Below are 16,874 nucleotides of genomic sequence, written 5' to 3'. Positions count from 1 at the left end.
GCCAAGGGCCGGTTTAAGTAAGCTGCTGACGATGATCACCGGCACCTTATCCCAGGCTCACTCATCTGTGCAATCAAGACAGTGAAACAAATACACAAACACAAGGAGGAGGGGCTCAGTTTCAATAATAGTATTATTCAAACATTGAACATTTACAGCAACACAAAGTAAATGCTTTCCCCCTCCATATGCTGTTACTCAACAAATTTTGAATTACTTAACTTGCAGACATGGCAGATCACTTGAATACACAGGCCATTTTATTAATGCTTGATTGAATAACTTGTTTAGCAGTCAAGAAGTGCCTTAAAAATGAAATTATGATTTTGGATAAATAACTTAGCATAAAAATTATTGTACGCTGAGATGATGTGTCCTGAATCCTGTGTGTTCTCCTGTTTAAGGCCCATTCTGACGTGGGCCTCCCCAAAAAATCCTGACTACGCGTCAAGTCAACACACGTGACGTGAACGTCGAAGGACTGTGATTGGTCCATTCAGAACGTTTCCGGTTCAGCACAACAACACCACCATTTTCAAACATTTCCAAACGTCTTCTGAGTCGCCTACACTTCAACATTTGTATTAACAACATCTGTTTGTCCAATATTGATTAGCTGCAGCTGCAAATACACACATTCCATCTTCGTTGCCATTGCTGTCACTGACCGGAGTCGCAGCAGATGCCCGCCTTCAGGGTCCGCGCTGTTGGGACGTCACACACTGATCGTTAAATTTCAGGTTTTTTAGCGCGTCCGGTCTGCATTTTCCGCCCCGGACCAGTGCGTAACCTATTATTTGGACTGTCAGATTGATGATACAGGCTGCATCTGGCGCTGTATTGTTCAGTGGGTGTGACTACTATGTGGATCTGGAGCTGAAGCTGGATCCGGCACGGAGTCAGCTGCTATTGGGGATGTCACATTTTCGTCTGGTTGTCGTTTCATCAGACGAAAACTGGCATTCGTCTCATAATAGTCTAGTCTCCCAAGCCTCGTTTTAGCTCGTCACCGTCTCCTCATCGTCATGAAAAAATTGTTCAGCAACAAAATATTTCCGTTATCGTCATTGTTGACGAAAACAACACTGGGCTACTTCCATGTAAGCTCACACGTTAGTGTTGCCAATCTTTCTAGTATTGGTGGTTCCAAATGGATTCAACTATTACAGATTTTTCTCTTTCATTTCATTTTTTAAATTACAGGATTCTAATCTAAAAACAAGACATATACGGTATATATTTACATAATGAAAAATTCTGGATTTAACATATTTGCTTGTTTTTATACAATATGGGGAGGGAATACACCTAATAACCACTAGGACAAGAAGAGGGAAGAGAGGACAGACTTGGGTATGACGGGGCAGGGTAAATAGCAATATTAAAGCATTCCATCTGTTTACTTCCGTTCTTTTCCCATCCAGTGGTGCTACAAGGGTCACTGCATGTGGAAGAACCCCAGTCAAGTGAAACAAGATGGCTCCTGGGGCTCATGGAGCAAACATGGCTCCTGTTCACGCTCCTGCGGGACTGGTGTTCGCTTGCGAACGCGCCACTGCAACAATCCCGCGTGAGTGCTACATGCTAACATTTGTCCTTTTTTTCCTGCAGTAATGGGCATTGCTCATTTATGAAAATGGACGTCCAGTCCATTTTGACTTTTGTTCATTTGCCTCTCCTAGTCCAAATGGATTGGATGTCTAGCACTGTCAATGGCGCTGAAAGATGAGCATTCACAGACAGTCCTCTCAGTTTAAATGAATTGGATGTCTATTGTAGTCAATGGCAGGCTAGGAGTTAATTTTGAGTCACTTCCTTGTTATGTACTTCCTGTACATATTGGGGCAATTTCTTTTGATTTGTATAGCATTTCTAGGTCACCTCTTGTTTATTGGTCACTTCCTGTTGATTATGGGTCATTTTTAATGAATTTTGGGTAATTTCCGTTTAATTTTGGATCATTTTGTCAACTCATTGGCTGCCATTTTAAAGAAAATGATTCAAATATCAAAACAGTTGGCGACTAGTTGTCACTTTATTTTTACATTATGACATTGGTCAAGTTATAGTTACACAATTTAGGCTTTTTTCACCTTTATATGAATAGGCATTGACTGCCATTGAGGACAATGTCGACTAATGATGATTCATAGCGACCATAAGTTAGTCAAGAAAATGTGGAATACATATATATATATATATATATATATATATATATACACGTATATATATTCTGTGGGACTTCTAGATCAAGACAGACAAACTGGTGATGGCCAACCAGCCTGACGTAGTGGTGGTGGATAAACATCAAAAGACAGCAGTAGTGATATATTTAGCAATCCCGAGCGATAGCAACATCAGGAAAAAAGAACACGAAAAGCTGGAGAAATATCAAGGGTAGAAGGAAGAGTTGGAGAAAATGTGGGGAGTGAAGGCAACAGTGGTGCCAGTAGTGATCGGGACACTAGGCGCAGTAACCCCCAAGCTGGGTGCATGGCTCCAACAGATACCAGGAACAACGTCAGAGGTCTCCGTTCAGAAGAGTGCAATCCTAGGAACAGCTAAGATCCTGCGCAGAACCCTCAAGCTCCCAGGCCTCAGGTAGAGGACCCGAGCTTGAAAGGAGACACAATACCGCTCGGGTGGCGAAATTTTTGAACAGGAGGGAAAACCCTATCTGGAGGTGATAGCACGTGAGAGCAGAATTACAGCCGCCATGACTTTAACGAGATATTATCGCATACTTACCTCTTTTCGATCCAAAAACTCTATGTTGCATGTATCACTGAGTGTCTAAACACAGCTTTCAATGGCCACAGCTGGATTTTTTCGGGATTTTATGGGCAACACATATAACAAGGTTCATGATGCAGAAATCGCAGACATCAAGGACTGGTCCAGATTTTCATTTTCATATATTTACCCTTTTAAACATTTTTTATAAACTTTTTTTCGTTGTCTGGGTTGATTGTATATCATCTAAAATATCGGGGAAAATGCGACAGTAATAAAAGAATACAATTTAGCGATAATTATGAGGAAGATATCCGTGACTTTTTACAGACGCCAGTTTTTTCATGATGTAATTTGTTTAAAACTATCAAATATGCAAGTGAAAACATTTTTAAAGTCTTTTTTTTTTAAACAAAATATTAGACATCAATTAGTGATTCTAAGCTAAAAATGACAGACATTTTGAATAATAAATATAAATACTTACCTTGTTTTCATGGCTGGGTTCATGCAAAAACGGTTGCGTGATGTCTGTAAACGGGGGTTTCCAGGGTAAAACGAGCAATTTAAAAATAGTTTGGGGGCTTAATGCGCCATGAATCTGCTATGGCAGCATATGGGCATATTGTTCTATTTCTGCTGTTCAGTTTCTGCTCTTTAAAGAGTATTACAACACCTGGGGAAATATTCCATCATTTATCCATAAATGCATGCCTTTTGGATTCATATCATGCTACTTCATGTAATTACACACATCACAACACCAAGAAAATGACAGAAATTTGGATTGATTGTCAAGCTAAAACCACCGGCGCCAGAGATCCCGGAAATCTAGCATATTGTGTGCTTGACGTCACAACTAGGAAACACCCGACTCAGTGCTTAGTACTGAATGGCGGCGATGATGGCGAACAATTTTGTTTCTAGGTGCAGCGACGAATCCGACGTAACGGACGTTCTTCTAATGGTGACGAGGAGCGTTATGAACCTTTCTTTGGTGTTTTGGGTTATCAATTTGAGCCTAAACGAAAGCCAATGCAGCCTAATGAAACGATCATTGAGGGGAGCAATCACACTGATGAAACACCGGCAACAGATCGTGTGGGAAACACAAAATGGTTTGTCTTGCATTTCTTTTTGTGAAGCTGATACACCGTGTCCGCAAAATAAAATAATGTATAGAATAATTATCATTTATTGTGCTATCATAGGTTTTCGCTCTGCCAACAGACACATATATTAATGGGATTAGAGGATTTATTGTATATATTTTACGAGCGATAATTTATACATGTGTCGAGTCCTTTATCCAATGCGTGATATGTTTTATTATTATAAAAGAGTACTCACTCTGGCCATTTCGAGCTTGGCTGCTCCCCTCCTTTGCTTAGCCTGGGGTGGTGGGATGGTCTCATCAGTGTCGGTCATCGTCCTCTTTCTTGATATCTTGGGACATTTAGGTGGCTGCGCGTGTATGGTGGGCACCGCATCTGCTTTTAGCAGCAATTTCTTAGCAAAACCTGATTTAATTTGTCCATAGATCGAATAGCTTTCAGGTGTAAAATGTGCACCACACAAAACAGTGCCGGAGGCTGGATCTGCAAAATTAGCCCTCTTTGCATGGACGAACTTTACTCATTGTCTGCGTAGTCCAGCTCTTTTTCTCGCGTTCGGGAACTCATGGGTACTACATTGCGATAAAATGGCTATTTGTACACCACATAGCATGACAGGTTTGAACCATTTTAGCGATTTTTTTGATAAAACACGAACGCAACTCTCTCATTGATAAGCAACGATGGCACCTGCCTTGACCTTTTGTTTCTTGGCTGTGACATCAAAGCCCCATTCGGCTGTTTCCAGAATACTTTCGGAAATGTTCGTAATTTTCGATCTATTTTCGATAATTGCTCATGAATGTGTTTTTTTTTTGTGTGTGTTAACTTCATTAATATTTGTTATATTGCCACATAATGGTTCCATTAATATCTCACAGCCCCTTAGTATTATTATTCTCTTTAAAAGAAACTGCTGTATATAAGCAAAAACAACTGTTGTGTTTGATAGAACAATATGTCTATATGGTGCCATAGCAGATTCATGGCGCATTAAGCCACGAAGCTATTTTTAATTTGCCCGTTTTACCCTGGAAACCCCCGTTTACAGACGGATACACTGTATATATATATATATGTATATATATATATATATATACTGTTGTGGTCAAAAGTTTACATACACTTGTGAAGAACATAATGTCATGGCTCTCTTGAGTTTCCAGTTATTTCTACAACTCTGATTTTTCTCTGATAGAGTGATTGGAACAGATACTTCTTTGTCACAAAAAACATTCATGAAGTTTGGTTCTTTTATGACTTTATTATGGGTGAACAGAAAAAAGTGATCAAATCTGCTGGGTCAAAAATATACATACAGCAGCGCTAATATTTGGTAACATGTCCCTTGGCCATTTTCACTCCAATTAGGCGCTTTTGGTAGCCATCCACAAGCTTCTGGCAAGCTTCTGGTTGAATCTTTGACCACTCCTCTTGACAGAATTGGTGCAGTTCAGTTAAATTTGATGGCTTTCTGACATGGACTTGTTTCTTCAGCATTGTCCACAAGTTCTCAATGGGGTTTAAGTCAGGACTTTGGGACAGCCATTTGAAAACCTTAATTCTAGCCTGATTTAGCCATTCCATTACCACTTTTGATGTGTGTTTGGGGTCATTGTCCTGTTGGAACACCCAACTCGGGCTGATGACGTTAGGTTATCTTGAAGAATTTGAAGGTAATCCTCCTTCTTCATGTTCCCATTTACTCTCTGTAAAGCACCAGTTCCATTGGTAGCAAAACAGCCCCACAGCATAATACTAAAACCACCGTGCTTGACGGTAGGCATGGTGTACTTGGGGTTAAAGGCCTCACCTTTTCTCCTCCAAACATATTGCTGGGCATTGTGGCCAAACAGCTTGATTTTGGTTTCGTCTGACCACAGAACTTTCCTTCAGAAGGTCTTATCTTTGTCCATGTGATCATCAGCAAACTTCAGTCGAGCCTTAAGGTGCTGCTTTTGGAGCAAGGGCTTCCTTCTTGCACGGCAGCCTCTCAGTCCATGGACATGCAAAACACGCTTGACTGTGGACACTGACACCTGTGTTCCAGCAGCTTCTAATTCTTGGCAGATCTGCTTTTTGGTGATTCTCAGTTGAATCTTCACCCTCCTGACCAATTTTCTCTCAGCAGCAGGTGATAGCTTGCGTTTTCTTCCTGATCGTGGCAGTGACAAAACAGTGCCATGCACTTTATAATTACAAACAGTTGTTTGCACTGTTGCTCTTGGGACCTGCAGCTGATTTGAAATGGCTCCAAGTGACTTTCCTGACTTGTTCAAGTCAATGATTCGCTTTTTCAGATCCTTGTATGTATATTTTTGACCCAGCAGATTTGATCACTTTTTCTGTTAACCAATAATAAAGTCATAAGGCAAGGCAAGGCAAATTTATTTATATAGCACAATTCAACACAAGGCAATTCAAAGTGCTTTACATCACATGAAGATAAAAAAAAAATCACATTTAAATCAATACATCGTAAAAACCAAGACAAAAGATCGCAATTAATCACAAATAGAATAAAAATAAATAAAAATAAAACAGAAATAAAAATAAAACAAAAACTACTACTACTAATAATAATTGAAATCAGCAATGGAGATAAGCACAAGAGGAATAGAAAGCAGGTAGATTGAAATATATAGCCAGTTATGGATATGCAGTGCTAAACAAAAACATAAAAGAACCAAACTTCATGAATGTTTTTTGTGACAAAGAAGTATATATATATATGCTGGTAGGAGAATGCATATAGTGGTGTATATTGTACTGTATATGCTGGTAGGAGAAAAGAAGCAGAATGGACATAAAATAAGTGCACTGATATAATGAAGCCCATTTGGACTCTAAAAGGTTTCTTTGCAATTGTACAAAAGTACCCGTTAATAGCGAGCAAGTCAGAAGGGCACCTAGCATAATTTGCATAACTTGAAGGTTAAGTTTGACTTGGCTATTTGCGGGCACGAAGCACCATCGGTAGCTGCGACCTAACGGCTAAATGTTCATCTTTCTCCCTACGTTCCAAAAGTCCTATCAACGGTGGGCAGGACTGCCCAGGCGTGAACTTTGAGTATCAGCTGTGCAACATGGACGAGTGCCCCAAGCACTTTGAGGACTTCCGAGCCCAACAGTGTCAGCTCCGCAACGCCCACTTTGAGTTCCAAAGTGCCAAGCACCACTGGCTACCCTATGAGCATCCGGACGGTGAGTCGAGCGGGGGATGGGATTCTAGGGGTCCGGGCGTCATTACGTAAAGGTGTTGCCGCACTGCCAACTGCGAGGGAAAGGTCACATTTGCATGACCTGGTGAAGAAAAAGAGCTTAAAAAAATCAGTGATATGATGTAATCAAAATAGTCTGTTGTCGACCACATGACTGCAACTTTATTTTCTACAGATACACGTTATTTTTGCAAGAATGAAATTTTTTGGGGGGTGAAAATACCAATTTATTTAAGTTACCTTTTGTACATCTACAAGTTTGTACAAGTACAAAATGTATTTTCCACACATACAAGTAACTTTTGAACCAAATTAACATGTACAAGTTATTTTTGCTACAAATACAAATTAGTTGGGTAGAGCAACTGTACCTTTATTTGATGTTTTTTTTAATATTTATTCTTAGTACAACTTCAAGTACATTTACAACATTCCTTTTCTACGTCTACAAGTTATCTTTTGTATGAGTTACACTTGCTACAAGTACAAGATGTTTACCTCTCTATAACAAGTTAATTTTGGTACAGCTACAAATGTATTTTCTTCAACTACAAATTATACTCCGTTCAACTTCAAGGTACTTTTACCACCAATACATTTCTTTTCTGCAACTACGAATACGCAGATTGCCCTCTGTACATTTAAAGTGCCTATGACACGATCAAAAATATCTTAAATAGCATTATTATGTGAATTAAAAATCATATTTTGAGACGATTCAACTATACGCAACTATTTGGAAAAGCGCAGATGACGACAAATGAGTCTTTTAATCTGCCGTTTAGCCCCGCCTATTGTTATGGCGCTTTGGCGCCTCCATCTGAGTAATGACGTCTGCAGAGTAACGATTTCAGCTGATTTAGCATTCACCCCGATAGTGAAGATTGAGAACGGGGAAAATGCAACAGAGAGCAGCAAAATATTTTCATTATTTTTATCTCTCCAACATTTGTACAGGATATTCTTTTTATCTCAGTATTTTTCCCCATTTTCTAAATAAATTGTATGGCCATGACAAATAACAGTCTTGTGCTGAATGGAACATGAAATATTAAAAATGTTTTTATTCAGTATGACAGGGCTAAATTACTGCATAAAATGGTCAGAACTGCCGAATTCTTAAGCCTTCCACGGTATTTTATACCACCGGAGTTAGTCCGGCTTTTGTCATTTTCCTACTACGGCTTCGAAAATGGAGGAAAGAGCAAAAACAAAACAGGTGGCGTGAGAGCTAGGTGACATGCTAACCCGAACCGAGCGGCTCTTCCAAGTCTTTTCCTCGCCTTTCATAAACGAAAAATCACACAAAACTACACCGACTCATGTCAAACACAGCAGCTGGGTTGATTGTTTTTACTGGTCGGCCAGCCCCTGGCGGCGAGCAAGTTTCGGCTCGTCATTCTGCTGCGGCCCCGACAGGCAGCCAGTGCTCGTCACCGGTGACACATAGCGGAATGAACGCAGAAAATGGCGCATTTTCAGTGGACAAACTGGCCGACTTCGGAGCGTGTGGCTGCCCGAGCCCAATCCGAGTATAGCGCTCTCTAGGACGACACGTGAAGAAGGCCGAGGGGGGTCGAAGTCTAGGTACAATTGAGAACCGGAGAAGAGAGCGGGAGGCTCCCCGGGCCCAAGCCAAGGATAGCGCTCAATAGACGGGCACGTCTTTACAGGCCGGTGACCATGGTGTGCGACAAGCCGCCGGTCGTCGGCCGAGTGGCCTTCTCGGTGCACAGGGAGCATTGTCACCCACAAAATGTAAGCCACCTCCTTATTAAAACATTTGCCATAATCCCAATATTTGACATAACATAAAACATGTAGCTTACTCACTTAGTCATCTGTCCAATGGTCTCTTGATTGTCGGACTTGTTTTGCCCATTCTTTGCAGTGAACCGGATCTTTTGGAAAAGCCTCACACCACCCTTCGTTGTGTAGCAACAAAAGTCTGCAGCACGTTGGGCTGGTGTGACGCCACAAAATAAAATTAATCCGCAAAATTGGCTGGATCCGCAGTCCTTTTGCATATGATAGTAATGGCTGTACTGGGAAGATGGTTTGTCCGCTGACGTCACATTCACCTTCTTCCTCAATCCGAGACCGTGGCCGGAAGTCTCTCATTTTCGTAGCACAGGATTCCAAAAATTGAATAAATTTATCCATCGCTTCCACACACATCCAAGCGGTCCGTTTCATTCAGCAGCATAAAATACTGCATGTAATATGAAATAAACATACTTTTTTGTGACACAGGCACCTTAATGTCGCTCCCTGTAATGTTTGTGTTGTAGGCAACAAGAGATGCCACCTGTATTGCCAGTCCAAGGAAACTGGCGATGTGGCGTACATGAAGCAACTGGTGCACGACGGGACGCGATGCTCCTACAAAGACGCCTACAGTGTCTGCATTCGCGGCGAGTGTGTGGTAAGACATTTGATTGGTCACTTGCTTGGGGCCGAGTGGACACAGACAAGGAAGCGTGGAACTAATCCTTTATATAGTTAATTTGTTGTGGTGATCCCAAATTATTATTATTAAATTAGTATTTTATTTTGCGCCTTACAGTCCACACACTATGTGTTAGGGGCGCGTGAGCAGGAGGGGATCCCAGTGCAGCCAAACCGGTTGTGGCGAGTAATATTTTATTTGCGAGCACCAGAAAGAGTGTGACGAGTAGAAGTTGCTTTGCTTGGGGTAGCTGAGCCGGCGTGAGACGTGGAAGCTCGGGAGGAGGCAGGGGTGGAAACTTGGAAGGAGGCAGGCGTAGAGTCCGACAGGGAGCGCACAAAAGACAGGACCTGGGGCGAGAGCAAAACAGTCGTGAGCTGGGAATCAGGGAGATCATATAAGAATGCGAGAAGCAATTGACAGCGAAACCAGACGAGTTGATCGGGCGACGAGGTGGCGGCGTCCACTGGCTTTTATGGATGGCTGATTGGCATTGCCAGCACCTGTGGCCGCTCCACCCGTCTGTTGTCCAACCTGCAATCAATAAAAACATGCACACCTGGGTGGCCCAGGTCTCAGGAGGAAGGGGCAGAGGCCCTAACACTATCACACTATATGTTCTAACTTTGAAACATTCAATACGCGTGCCACAGACTCGTGTGAAAAAACTTTTCTTAGTTAGTTTTTTTTTTTTTTTACAAAAAAAACATTAAGTATTTCAAACTCGTAACATGTTAAATGTTTAAAATGCTATTTTCCTACAATTTGTGTCCAATTCTCATAATATGTACATTGAAAAATTCACAAAATTTGTGAAAACAATCTTATCAGCCAAATTTTTGGCAAAAATCATACACTTTTGCCCAAATTTGACCAAACCTTATCCATACATTTTCATAGGCCCTGTTCATTTTCAATGGCACATTCAACTCCATGAAAACATTTCCATTAACTTGATTTTAAAATTGCTCCTGCAATAATCTTTTTTGACCCCCCCCCCCCCCAAAAAAAAAAAACTCGAATTGTCCCAAAATTATCTGGAAGTGACCAAAAATTTAAAGGAATTGACCTAGGAGTGCCCTAAAATCATCAAAAAGTGCCCCTAAAATCAGCAGAAGTGACCAGTGAATGAGAAGTAAACTAGAAATGCCCCAAAATCAACAGGAAATCACCCCAAATATCACAGGAAGTGACGTTTCAATACCTCCAAATTTACAGGAATTGACCGAGGATTGTTCTAAAATCTTCAAAAAGTGCCCCAAAATCAACAGAAAATGACTCATAAATGCCCCAAATCCAACTGGAAGGGAAATGAAATCAACAGGAATTCATCCAAAATATCACAGAAAGTGACCCCAGAGTACCCAAAAATCAACAGGAAGTGGCCTCTAAGTAACATAAAATTACCAAGTCACCCATCATTATTTAACTCATTGCATGCCGTTGACAGTGATAGATAACCAATTCATTCATTTATTCTATATAAATACTATGAAAGCTGACGTATGACAGAAAATACAGTTTTTAGAGAAAACGAAAAATTCTTTCACAATTATCCAAAAACATCCCCAAATATTTTCAATGACCAGGGAATTGATTCCAAGGCACTTCCACAAAAATTAACAGGAAGTGACCCAAAAATCATCTGAAAGTGACACCGAATCAACAAAAAAAAAGTGATCTGAAATCAACAGGTAGTGACCCGGAAATACCTTAAAATCAACAGGAAATAATCCAAAATGTACAGGAAGTGACCTGTAAGTACTCTAAAATTACAAGGAACTGACCCAAAATTAACTCTTTGGCTTCCATTGACAACAACAGCCATCCAATTCACTTAAACGTGTAGGTGTAGTTGTGAAAGCTCATCTTTTGGTGCCATTGAGGGTCCTAGACGTCCAATCCTTTTTGACTGGGAAGGGTGAATGTTCATTCGCAGTCAAAATAGAGTGGACATCTGGCGACGTCAGTGGCAACAAAGGTTTATGTAAATGAGTGCCCTATAAATCAGTAAGCTAAGTCGGTGAGCACGGGACAAGTTAATCAAAGAAATCTCGATTTCCTCTTTTTAAGATCTTAAACTGCCTTCAGTACTTTGAATTCATCAGTCTTTAAAAGTTGAAACTCCTGATTGAAATCTTAAAATAATGAGGCTGGAGGTGAAGCTTTTCTAATCTCTCTCCACTGTTTTTTTGGTTCATCAGAAAGTCGGCTGCGACAGAGAAATCGGCTCCAACAAATTGGAGGACAAGTGCGGCGTCTGCGGAGGTGACAATTCCCACTGCCGCACCGTCAAGGGAACCTTCACACGGACCCCCAAAAAAGGCGGTAAGCAACACAAGCATTGTCAAAAAAATATTAAGGGCCATTTTTACAACAAAGGGGTTAGCTTGCGCAAAGATCTAACCCAGGGTTTTCACTAGTTCTTTATAAGCCTGGCGGGCCATTTGGATTTTTTATTTTTTAAAGTAAATCTAAAAGCAGAAGGTTTCTATATCACCATCCTTTTTATTCAGACTCAGGTGTTTTCAAAGGACAATAAGATTAACGCCTTGATTTACATCGATATATACTGTGTATAGTAGACGAGGTTATGCAAAAGTACATTAAAATAATAATAATATATATATTAGGGGTATAACGGTACACAAAAGTCATGGTTTGTTACATACAAATTTGACCTGTCATTTAACTCGGCCGGAAAATACAAAACCATTGCAGTACAGTTAGTCCCCGGGTTAATAACGAGTTCCGTTCCTACCCTGACGACGTAACCTGAATTTCCGTGTAAATCGGAATGAATCCTTTAAGTACTCCTAAACACACCCCAAATCTCAAAATAACTATCCAAAAACATGTATTATACATCACTGTACTGTCCGCACCAAAAGGTGTTGGAGCTAAGTCCTAGCTAGACAGCGGGCTAAGCTCCAAAATGACGATGTCAGACGTGTGTGCGGTTTGCTGACTTTGTTCAGGGGCTCATGACATCAACACTTGCAGAATGAAACCAAAATAGAAATCAAACCAGTTTCATCTTCAATAACAGCAATTCAAATTTGCATTTATAACTAGCTGCCGATACAGCAACAACAACCTACACAAACGATTAACATGTATCAGTTGGAGTCCGCACATCATCTAAAACAATCACATAAACACGCCCGAAGTATTCAACCCTGATTGAAAACGCACAAAATAAACATTACAAAAGGGTTTTTATACAGGTGTTGCCTCTGTGGATGCTCAACGAGCAACAAATGTGCGTGCAGGTTTGCAGCTGCCATCTTTTCTCCCTCTCTCTCTCACTCGGCTGCGCGACTTCTTCGTGGGAGCAAATGTGCTCTTCTTCGTGTGTGCATGTACACTCTTCTTCGTGTGTACATGCGTTCTTATTCGCGTGTGGAAATACTACCTGCTCTATGCTTCCTGTGCCAAAATAAAAGCATGTGTCACAAAACAAAACTCAAAATTATTTAAAAAAAAAAAAAAAATAATAATAATAAAAACGACTGGAGACAAAATGGCGGACAGTCGAAATAATGTCGGGTACGTCTTAATCCAGGGACTACCTGTATATTGTTTTCGGTTTATGTTTGACCCATTTTCAAGTTTGGATATGCAAAAAGTACCATTGATTTATGCATACCCAAACTTGAAAACCGGTCAATTTTGACCCGAACAAAATACAAGGGTTGAAAATTAAAAGGTTAAAATAAAAATTTAAAGAAAATATTTTTTGGGGGGAGGAAACTAAATAAGAAGGAAGTCATCCCTCCATTTTTTACTTTTGAAATTTATTATTTATTTAAATGTGTCAAAGATTCACATTTCCAAGTTTTTTTGTTTGTTTTGTTTTTAACTTCAATTTTCATGTAGTTTTTCTGCCAATACTTTAGGTATATTTATTCAATGCAAATTCATTTATCAAGCAGTTTAGCTTAATATGCTTTGAATTCACTCTCAACATGTTTACCAAACCTGTCCGTTGACACCTGATAAAATGAAGTGAGAAAGGTGTCAAAATTGTCAGGATTAGGAACCTTATTAATTACCAAAAAGCCCTGCTCCTTTTTATTTTTAAAGCTAAATCCCATTTTGCTTTGACTTTTCATCCTTTAGTTTTGATTGAAGCGTCTTTTCTCAGGTTATCTCCCTTTGCCAGGCAAGGTTTGTGGCACTGACGAATGAGGCCATGTTTCAAAAATTTCAATATAATTAATTATCAGCTATATTCATTTGCTCAAGTAATAACCTTAAGCCTTTCCTTTCGTCTGTTATATAAATATAACATCTTACACAATAGAAATAAACGACACAAAATAACTGACAGCCAGGAATCAAGCGCTGTGCAATGAACAGAAGGGAAAAAAGTACTGATAATTTCTACTCAAGTAAAAGTACTGTTCCATTGATGAACTTGTACACAAGTGAAAGTACTAGTGGAAAAATCTACACAAAGTAAAAGTCCAACATAGCTCATTTGAAATTTCCTCAAAGTAAAAGTTACTGAGTTTCTTTTTGTATGTGGATGGTGGGGGAGGTACAACAACATTTTTTTCATAGAAAAATAATACTTTTTTTAATCGCTGTAAAGAATAAAGAAGACGAATTAACAGACGTGACTCCATATACTTCCAATGTGAGCACAATGGTAACTGTACCCATCTTGGGGGGGGAATTTTGTGCTGCTCTGGTGGCAAGGCTAACTAACCATAGCATTTGTTTCTTTGACGCAAAAGATGCGTAGCTGGTTATAATAGCTATTTGAAGACAGTGTTATATTAACTGCCATTGGCAGCGCTGGAAGTCCACACTATCTACTAGCGACAAACTAATTTGATGTAAAATGTGTTAGTCATGCTTATTAGCACTGTTATAGTATTTGTTTCACCAATGCTAGGTAACATGCTAACTGGTAGCTGGCTGCAATAACTATTTGAAGAAAGTGTTATAAGTACTTATTGGCTGCCATTGACAACGCTGGACATCCAATCCATTTGAATTGGTAGGGTTGGGAGCAAATGAACTTCATTCACTTCCAGTTCAAATGGATTGGACATCTACTACCGGCAAACTAATTTTTTGTGTTACTCATGCTTATTAGCCACGTTATAGCATTTTTTCCCCCCAATGCTAGGTAACATGGTGACTGATATCTGGTTGATGTCTACTAGTGACAAACTAATGTAAAATATGTTAGCCAAGCTTATTAGCAATATTATAACATTTGTTTCACTAATGCTAGGTAATATGTTAATGGTAGCCTGCTGCAATAGCTATTTGAAGACTGTGGTGTATTAATTCATTGGCTGTCGTTAACAGCAGTAGACGTCCAATCCGTTTGAAGATGGAGGGCAGCGAACACTCTCCCACCACTAGTGACAAACTAATTTAATGTAAATTATGTTAGCCAGGATTTGACGCCTAGTGTCATCAATGGCAGCCAATTAGTGAATTACATCTTTGTGCTAGCATCGAACAGTTTTAGAGGTTCCAAAGTAAATGAACTTAAAATCCACATTGCTATTGTTTTTATTAATGAATTCCAATCCCCGGCTGGCTCCAAATTTAGATTGCATGCAGTACCTCGGCCCCGCCACCTGCCGTAACCCCGCCACAGTGCTAATAGTGTCCCGCGGCTCTTTACCAACAGTGTCACGAGCTCTCGCTGCGGTCATCAAAGGGCCAAGCGATTCGCCAGGTTGCTCTGCTCCAATGGGATCCGACCGGACGCCCTCAAACAAACTAACAGCTTTGTTTCATTCCAAAAGGGAAAACCAGAGGAGCCTTCTCGTTGCCCAAAGGAGCTCGAAATGTCTTTTTAAATGAGAGTGAAGAGTTTAGAAATGTCATGGGTGAGTCAAGGGAGGTTTGTAAGAGCAGTGGACATCCCTGCCAGACTTTGCTGCCCCGCTAGTCTACTAAAAAGGTGTTAGAGTTGTTTTTTGTTTTGGTTTTTTTTTTTTTTTTTTTTTTTGGTTTTCATTCACACCTAAAAGGGACATTTAAAAAAATCATCAAATATTGGATTGAATGATGTTTCAGTGTCACTTATGGCAAATTGATCGCCGTATATGGAGGTCCAATGGAAAAACAATAAAATAAAAAAGTAGATTTTGGAGCTTACCATGATACCTCAGAGCTATCAATCAACCAAACGAGATGATGAACAATCGAAAAGCTTTAAAAAAAAAAAAAAAAAAAAAAAAAAGCAACCAGGTCAAAGGTGGAATTTTAGGCCCTTGATTCCAGGTCCAAGGACCTGCCAGGAACTAGGACCTACCTGAAGTTCATGTCCAATGACCAACCTATAATCCCAGGTCCTTGGGTTCAGGTCCATTGACCTACCTGGAGTCCAGGTACTTTGAGTCCTTGTCGTCGAGTCCAGATAAAAAGACCACCCTCGAATTCTATATGCTTGATATCAGGTCCATGGACCTGCCAGGAAGAAGGACTTGGAGTCCAGGACCAAGGACCAACATAGAATTCCATGTCCTTGAGTTCAAGTCAAAGGGTCAGACTGCAACTTCAGGTCCTTGAGTTCAGGTCCAAAAGTCCAGGTGATGGACCAACCCAGAATTCCAGGTTCTTGATTCCAGGTCAAGGGACCCACCTGGAGTCCAGGTCCTTGAGTTCAGGTAAAATGTCCAAACTGGAATTCCAGGTTCATGGACATACCTGGTGTCCAGATCCAAGGACCAACCAGGAATTTCAGCTCTTTGATTTGAGGTCCAGTGAGCTACCTGGAGTCCAGGTCCTTGAGTACAGGTCAGAGGACCAAATTAGAAATCCTGGTCCTTGAGTCAAGAGATTAATGAAATACAGATGTTGATTACATCAAAACGTGTCCATATTTTTTAAGAAAATGGCACTCAAAAACCTGACTTGATTGGGGCAAAAAAAAAAAAAAAAAAAAATCCATACCCAAAAATGAGAAGAAACCCCCGTCTGGAAGACTGAAACCAAACAAATTGCTCTTTGCTATTTATTCATGATTTCCCCACCCTTGCTTAGTAAAAATCAACAAAAGGAAGCAAAAAACATAAAAAATACTATGAATAAAGGCAAGAAAAAGATATTCCTGATTACATCCTGACTTAAATGAATTCATAAGAATAACTGAAGCATGCTCAAACAATGTGCTTGCCAAATAAACCAAACCTCCTTGACAGGGATATCAGAGTATATTATTCCCACAAACGCCTCATTCATATTCCGAGTGTCCCATTATGAGTGAATGAAAACCTCGTTATAATAATGATGTCGTTCTCCTCCTCCTCTTTCTGGGGCTGCTTTGTAGAGCAAAGCATGCGAGATGTCCACCCCCGCAAACGTATGCTTTTCACTCATCTT

At 40.2% G+C, this 16,874-nt stretch overlaps 1 protein-coding gene across 2 annotated transcripts in view; it reads left to right on the top strand.

Moving 5' to 3' along the window:
- adamts3 (ADAM metallopeptidase with thrombospondin type 1 motif, 3) overlaps positions 1–16,874 on the top strand; it is a 278,467-nt gene that overhangs the window by 214,346 nt on the left and 47,247 nt on the right. For both annotated transcript variants that reach the window (XM_057832049.1, XM_057832048.1), the window contains exons 12-15: positions 1,425–1,570; positions 6,877–7,052; positions 9,361–9,494; positions 11,723–11,846. In XM_057832049.1, the coding sequence (XP_057688032.1) occupies positions 1,425–1,570; positions 6,877–7,052; positions 9,361–9,494; positions 11,723–11,846 (580 nt within the window). The remainder of the gene's footprint in view (positions 1–1,424; positions 1,571–6,876; positions 7,053–9,360; positions 9,495–11,722; positions 11,847–16,874) is intronic.

Source organism: Corythoichthys intestinalis, chromosome 3 (genome assembly GCF_030265065.1).
Source record: "Corythoichthys intestinalis isolate RoL2023-P3 chromosome 3, ASM3026506v1, whole genome shotgun sequence".
Classification (NCBI taxonomy): Eukaryota; Metazoa; Chordata; class Actinopteri; order Syngnathiformes; family Syngnathidae; genus Corythoichthys; species Corythoichthys intestinalis.
Note: the sequence above shows the minus strand (reverse complement) of the source record. Positions and strands in the feature narration are given on the sequence as shown.